The sequence below is a fragment of the Nicotiana tabacum genome, chromosome 4, assembly GCF_000715075.1.
Source record: "Nicotiana tabacum cultivar K326 chromosome 4, ASM71507v2, whole genome shotgun sequence".
Classification (NCBI taxonomy): Eukaryota; Viridiplantae; Streptophyta; class Magnoliopsida; order Solanales; family Solanaceae; genus Nicotiana; species Nicotiana tabacum.
The window spans coordinates 22,203,011-22,211,094 of NC_134083.1; the positions used below are offsets into that span (position 1 = coordinate 22,203,011).

At 38.7% G+C, this 8,084-nt stretch overlaps 1 protein-coding gene across 1 annotated transcript; it reads right to left on the minus strand.

Moving 5' to 3' along the window:
- Positions 1-6,860: 6,860 nt before the first annotated feature.
- LOC142179825 (secreted RxLR effector protein 161-like) lies at positions 6,861-7,403 on the minus strand. Its single transcript, XM_075250707.1, has one exon. It carries the CDS (start codon positions 7,401-7,403, stop codon positions 6,861-6,863), a length of 543 nt encoding a protein of 180 aa, XP_075106808.1.
- Between the last annotated feature and the right edge of the window lie 681 nt (positions 7,404-8,084).

An 8,084-nucleotide genomic window follows, 5' to 3' on the forward strand; every position in this document is an offset into this window, starting at 1 on the left:
TTATGATCATATCAGGGAGAGTCAGCATGATGACTCCCGTCTGCTTGTCCTTAAGGACACGGTCCACCATAATGATACTAAGGAGGTCACTATTGGAGATGATGGTGCATTGAGGATGCAGGGCAGGCTGTGTGTGCCCAATGTAGATGGTTTACGTGAGTTGATTCTTCAAGAGGCTCATAGTTCGCGGTACTCAATTCATCCGGGTGCCGCAAAGATGTATCAGGACTTGAAATAACATTACTGGTGGAGAATAATGATGAACAACATAGTAAAGTATGTGGCTCTATGTCTGAATTGCCAGCAGGTAAACTATGAGCATCAACGACCAGGTGGATTGCTTCAGAAGTTAGAGATTCCGGAGTTGAAATGGGAGCGGATCACTATGGATTTTGTTGTTAGACTCCCACGGACTCAGCGGAGGTTTGATATAGTTTGAGGGATTGTGGATAGGCTGAACAAGTTGTCTCATTTCATTCCTGTGATGACTACCTATTCTTCCGAGCAGCTAACTCGAATCTACATCCGTGAGATCGTCAGGCTTCATGACGTACCGGTATCTATTATCTCTGACTGGGGTACGCAGTTTACATCACGGTTCTGGAGAGCTTTACAGCATGAGTTGGGTACTCAGGTTGAGTTGAGCACAACATTTCACCCTCAGATGGACGGGCAGTCCGAGCGCACTATTCAAATATTAGAGGATATGCTCTGTACGTGTGTGATAGATTTTGGGGGTGCTTGGGACCAGTTCTTGCCACTTGCGGAGTTTGCTTACAATAACAGTTTTCAGTCCAGCATTCAGATGGCACCGCATGAGGCTCTGTACGATAGGCGGTGTCGGTCCCCAGTGGGTTGGTTCGAACTTGGTGAGGCCAGATTATTGGGTACGGACTTGGTTCAGGATGCCTTGGAAAAGGTGAAGGTGATTCAGGATAGAATTCGCACAGCCCGGTTCAGACAGAAGAGTTATGCGGACATGAAGGTTCGTGATGTGGCATTCATGGTTGGGGAGCGAGTCTTGCTCCGGGTTTTGCCTATGAAGGGCGTTATGAGGTTTGGAAAGAAGGGCAAGTTGAGCCCAAGGTCCATTGGTCCATTTGAGGTGTTGCGTCTAGGTTGCTTATGAGCTTGCCTTGCCTCCCAGTCTAGCAGGAGTTCATCCAGTATTCCACGTTTCTATGCTCTGGAAGTATCACGGTGATTCGACTTATGTATTGAAGTTCAGCTTAGTCCAATTGGACAGGGATATATCTTATGTTGAGGAGCCAATGGCTATTTTGGATAAGCAGGTCAGAAAGCTAAGATCAAAGAACATTGCTTCTATGAAGGTTCAATGGAGGGGACAACCGGTCGAGGAGGCGACTTGGGAGACCGAGCAGGATATACGCGCAACCGTTATCCTTATTTTTTCATCACTTCAGGTAAGTCTCTATGCTCGATCGAGGATGAACGATTGTTTTAAGAGGGGGAGGATATAATGACCCGACCGGTCATTTTGAAAGTAATAGCCCTGATCCCCTATTTACTGCTTCTCCCATATCTATTTCTGCTATTGTGACTTGCCGGGAGGGTTCGTTTTAGTTTTTAGAGTGTTTTGGGACACTTAGTCCCTAAAACGGGAGCTTAAGTCTTAGAATTATGACCATAGTCGGAACTGTGCGAAGACGACTCTAAAATGGAGTTTCGTCAGTTCTGTTAGCCCCGTTAGGTGATTTTGGACTTAGGGGCGTGTCCGAATTGTGTTTTGGAGGTTCGTAGCTTATTTAGGCTTGAATTGGCAAAAGTCTAATTTTTGGAGTTTTGGGCCGGTAGTGAGAATTTTGATATAGGGGTCGGATTCTGATTCCGGAAGTTGGAGTAGGTCCGTAATGTTGAATATGTGTTATGTGCGAAATTTGGGGTCAATCGGACGTAGTTTGGTTGGTTTCGGCGGCGGTTGTCGAATTTGGAAGTTTCAAGTTCTTTAAGTTTGAATTAGAGGATGATTTGTGATTTTAGCGTTGTTTGATGTTGTTTGAGGGCTCGACTAAGTGCGTATGGTGTTTTAGGATTTGTTGGTATGTTTGGTTGAGGTCCCGGGAGCCTCGGGTGAGTCTCGGGTGCTCAACGGGTGATTTTTGGACTTAAGGAGTTGGCAGTTTTTGCTGGTGTTCTGCAGCTGGTTTCCTTCATCGCGATCGCATAGAGTAATTGGGAGACCAGCTGGATTATCTCTTCATGTTCGTCAAGAATGGGATGCGATCGCATAGGTTCGCCAGGTTATGCATCGCGAATGTGTGGGCTAGGCCGCGTTTGCGAAGAAGAAATAAGGCAGCTGTGGAATTGGGTGTTGTTCTTCGCGATCGCGTGAGGTCAGAGGAGCTATTTCATCGCGTTCGCATGGAGAGTTACGCGTTCGCGTAGAGTAAAATAATGGAACAGCGAAGTTGTTCTTCGCGATCGCTAGGGTGTTTCCGCGATCGCGATTAAGGAATCATTAGGCAGTGTTAAAGTCTCCAAAAATGGGGGTTTTGCCATTTTTATCAAAAATTTGATTGAGAGCTCGGTAGAAGGCAAAATTTGGAGAGATGTTCGGTGAAAGTTTTTGGGTAATGATTCCTAACTCCTTTATGGTTATATTCTACAAATCTATGTTTGATTTCATCATTTAATTTCGGATTTAGAGGTTGAAATTGGGAAAAATTTGGAAGAACGCCTTCAACAAAGATTTCGAGTTTTGAAAGGGGATTTGTGGTCAGATTTGAGTAATTTTTATATGGTTAGACTCATGAGTGAATGGGTGTTCGTATTTTATGACTTTTACCCGATTTTGAGACATGGGTCCCACGGGCGATTTTTGAGTTAATTTTGGAATTTTTGTTAAAGTGTCGATTTCATTAATTATATGAGTCTTTTATGGTTGTATTTATGATATGTAATTGCTTTTAGCTAGATTTGGGCCATTTGGAGCCAGATATTCGTGGGAAAGGCATTGTGACCGATTGATTGAGCTTGGTTCGAGGTAAGTGGCTTGCCTAAGTTTGTGTGGGAGAAATCCCCTTAAGATTTGGAACTATTGTGATATGTGAGCGCTGTGTACGTGAGGTGACGAGTACGTACACGGGCTAGTTGTGGTAAAACCCGATTTTCTTCATGAACAACAACATGTTTTCCTGTTATTTTGAGTTTTACCATTTTAATGAGTACTAATCTATTTTCATTCTTAATTGAATTATTCCAATATGTGTAGCTATCATGTTTAGTCTAATACAACATGTCTACATGCCTTAATTGTTTATGAGAATTATGTGCAACACGCTTAGTGAATTTTCTGCTTCTTCTCTGACTGGTACTTAGTCTAAATCGTAAGAATTCCGTGATGTAGTTGGATTTATATCGTTCGCGTTGCATATTTACTTTAGGACTATGGAACGGTATTCTGGAAGATCCCCCTGTACTGCTTATTTACTTTGGGATTACGGAACGGTATTTCGGGAGATCCCTCTGTACTGCATATTTACTTTGTGACTACGGAACGGTATTTCGGGAGATCCCCCTATACTGCATATTTACTTTGGGACTACGGAATGGTATTCCGGGAGATCCCCCTGTCTTGCATATTTACTTTGGGACTATGGAACGGTATTCCTGGAGATCCCCGTGTCTTGCATATTTACTTTGGGACTACGGAACGGTATTCCTGGAGATCCCCTGCATATTTATGTTTGGGACTACGAGACGGTATCTCGGGAGATCCCTTGTTGTGTTTCTGTGTACTGAGCCGTTACCTTCTATGATTTCATTATTGTTAAATTTCAGCCTTTATTTTATTGTGGTATTACACTCTATATTTGTTTTTATTATATATTTACCAGTAGGGCCCTGACCTGACCTCGTCACTACTCGATCGAGGTTAGGCTTGGCACTTATTGGGTACCGATTATGGTGTACTTATGCTACTCTCTGCACATGTTTTTCGTGTGCCGATCCAGGTGCACCGTATCAGTCGCACTATCAGTGAGCCGAGACATTTTTGGAGACTTCAAGGTATATCTGCTGCGCTCGCAGACCTTGGAGTCCCCTTCTACTCTTTCTCATGTCCATTATCTTCTATATTTTTCTTGTTAGATTCTGATGTATAGAGACACTAGATTTGTTTCCTCCTATAGTTTGTGATTCACGATTTTCTGGGTTTTGGGATTTGTTGTGTATTTTTTAATAGTTGGTTAAATTTACATTTTTATTTCATTATTCCGCAAAATGTTAGGCTTACCTAGTTGTAGAGACTAGGTGCCGTCACGACGTCATACAGAGGGGAAATTGGGTTGTGACAGTTCTACTCTGACCTCCTCCATTAGAACCTCATTTTTGTTATCTAATACATGCTCCTCTTGGCTACTATCTACAATATTGGCTTGTTGAGCATTAAATGCTTCAACTAGTTAACTCATTTGTGCCTCCAGGTTGCGAATAACAACATCTTGCCTTCGTATGTGCAATTGTTTCTTATTATTTTGTTCCACAAGGCACTTTAGCATATCCTTGATCTCTTTCAGGTCATCATCCCTGGGTCCTTTGTTCCTATTAACATCACAAGAAAACGACGAACCATCAAAGTAAAGGGTTGGGAAGAATAAGACATATAAGCACAACCATGAAAGTGACCATCTTGACCACCACACATATCACACACATTCCACATATAAGATTGAGTTGGTGCAATAACTCGCTCTCGAAAATATTTTGATAATTTTGCAATGGGTGGTTTCCTCCACAATATACATAAGGATCGATAGTAGAATTACCAACACCTAAACTCCCATAATTCCAAGATATCATGTTTCTCAAATTAACAAGTAGAATAAAATAAAACAAAACAAAACAAAATAAAACAAAATAAAGTTCAAACTTGAAACCTAGCAATATGTACACCTACAGCTACACTGTTAGTTCCCCGGTAACGACACCAAAATTTGATAACGCCCAACTATGCCTTATAAAAAGGACTAAGCTGTCATTGCAAATATAATCTAATTTATAAGTCCGGAGTCGAATCCCACAGAGAACTAAAGCTTAGCTACAACTATTCAATATTGCTAAGAAACACAAGTCCAAATAATTTTCTAATTATAGAGATTATAATATTTATTTCTAACTAATTAACTAACAACTATTATAAAGCAGTAAAATTATCAACTAACATGGATGAAATTTGAGACAAGACTAAGGAGGTCTAGAGTTATGATTTTTCTAATTGTCGGAATCCTTCCCGCTATGCCTTCTATAATTTTGCCTAAGTATTTTCGACCGATCGTGAGTACTTCGGGTGTCATAATTCTCTTTCGAGCAACTATCACAATTTACTAGACATATTCTTCCGAACTACGCTAGTTGGTACTAGTTTACTGCTCACTAAGATCGCACCAAGGTTTCGTTTTTTCTAATCCCACCTGTAGGGAAATGACACCGAAAAATATCGATAATAATACTGCAATAATATTTGTGAGCGGAAATACACGAATTGACTTGAGTCGTGCTGGAAACTGTCCTAAGAAACTATTTCAGTAATGTGAAATATTTTCCCAGGATTAAATAAGCCCATCTCTATTTATTTAGAGGATACATGAATCAGCAAAATATTAACAATAAATCCAGCAAGTTGGAAAACTGTAAAAGAAATAACTTGTGAATGAGAATTTGGCCGAAATGGGACTATAGAAGAAAGCTTAATAATTGCTATGATAATGGCTATGTAGCTAGGTAATGATTGAACTACAAAGGAGAAGATAATTTTCTTTCTTTTGTTGATACTCATTCGGATGGGTAGATTGTGGCTATATATAGGCAAGAATAATGATGATAATCTTTGACAAGTGGTTTAACACTTGTCCATGAACAAACATGCAAGAGGACACTAGGACAAAATAAGCCACATGTAAAAACTCTTTACATGCATATTGACACTTGGTTTAAGGCATAACACTTGGACTCATTTATTTTGAAAATACTACCACATAAACAATATTTTCAAAATAAAAAAGATAGAATAAAAAGACTTTGCTGGATTTGTATGGTCCAAATGCAATAGGTTTGGTGTCTTCTGGACTATGAACCAAACTTAGACCAATAAAACTTAACTCACAGAATATCTGGTGAAATATAATATTTCTATGAACCAATAATTCTTATTGTAAGTCAGAGATTTTATCAATCACATTTTGACCCCCGATAATTTTGTTGTTCAACGCGGTTTTGCGCCACTAGGCCATGCGCATGCCTGGTAATTCATGAAAGCTCTAGAGACTAGGCCAAAATCTCATAGGAGCGGCCCACTCTACTCTCATATAGGTGAATTCATCAAGTGTATACTGCTTTTAAATACACCATTCATAATGACTATGAAGTTCATTAAGACATATTACTCATCCTCTCAATTAGGAGCAGCCAAGCACTCTCTTTTAGTGCTTCAGTGCCAATATCGACTTATTATTGCCTATATGAACCTATTTCATGGGATCTCCAATCACATAGGTTGGGTTACCATCTCTACTGACAACATATCAGCCTTAACCCCATCTCTTTTGAGGTTTGAAAAATTAATTTTCTTCCCACAGGTTTAGTCATAGGATCGGCCAAATTTATCTCTGACTTCACATAGTCAATGGAAATTATTCCATCTCTCAACAGCTGTTTTATGACATCATATCTCAATTTCATATGTCTACTTTTACAATTATAAGATTTATTCTTTGCTATTGCTATTGCCGCTTGGCAATCACAATGTATAGACACATGAGGCAATACGTCCTTTATTAAAGGGATATTAGCTACGAAGTTTCTTAGCCACTCAGCATCAGAACCAGCTAACTCCAGAGCTACTAACTCTGATTCCATAGTCGATCTAGCAATGATCGTCTATTTAGTTGATTTCCACGATATTGCACTACCACCAAGGTGAATAAATAACCACTAGTGGATTTTGTCTTATCTGAATTAGAGATCCAGTTTGCATCACTGTACCTTTCTAAAGTAGAAGGAAATCCACTATATAGGATACCATAATTCATGGTTCCTCTCAAATATTTCATTAGTCTATCTAATGCAGACCAATGCTCTCTATTGGGATTATGAGTATATTTACTCAGTCTACACACATCATAGGATATATCAGGCCTTGTAAAATTCATTAAATGCATCAGACTCCCAATAATCTGCACATATTTAGCTTGAACAACTGGGTCACCATTATTCTTTTTCAACTGAGAGTTAGCATCAAAAGGAGTTCTCACAGATGTGACATTCAAATATTCAAACTTCTTAAGAAGTCTCTCAACATAATGTTCTTGTGACAACATTAATCCATCTTCACTCCTTATAACTTTAACTCCCAATAGTGTATTTACTTCACTCAAATCTTTCATATCAAAATTAGCAGACAAAAATAATTTAGTACTTTACACAATATTTAAACTTGTACCAAATATAAGCATGTCATCAACATATAGACATATTATCACATAATCATTGTTTACCACTTTAGTATAAACACATTTATCCACCTCAACTGATGAAAAATAGTCTCTCAGTAAGACTTATTCAAATTTCTCATACCACTGCTTAGGAGCTTGTTTAAGGCCATAAAGAGATTTAATTAATTTACAAACTTTATTTTCTTTTCCAGGAAAGACACAACCTTCAGGTTAAACCATATAAATTTCTTCTTCTAAATCAGCATTTAGAAAAGCAGTTTTGACATCCATTTGGTGGATAAAAAGTTTACGGATTGAAGCTAAGGCAATTAAAACTCGAATAGAAGAAATTTTAGTCACTGGTTCAAATGTATCAAAATAATCTATATTTTTTTTGTTGAGAAAATCCTTTTGCTACTAACCAAGCTTTATATTTATCTAAAGATCCATCATGCTTAAATTTCTTTTTGAAAATCCATTTACAACCAATAGGTTTTGCATCAGGAGGTAAATCAGTTAAAATTCATGTGTTATTTTTCAAAATAGAATAGATTTCAACTTTTATTGCCTATTTCCAATATTTAGCATCTGAAGAAGGTATAGCTTCAAAATAATTTGATGACTCATAATCGA

What these genes read in the sequence shown, in the direction of transcription:
- LOC142179825 (XM_075250707.1), bottom strand. Translation starts at nt 7,403, where the DNA reads ATGAAAGATTTGAGTGAAGTAAATACACTATTGGGAGTTAAAGTTATA.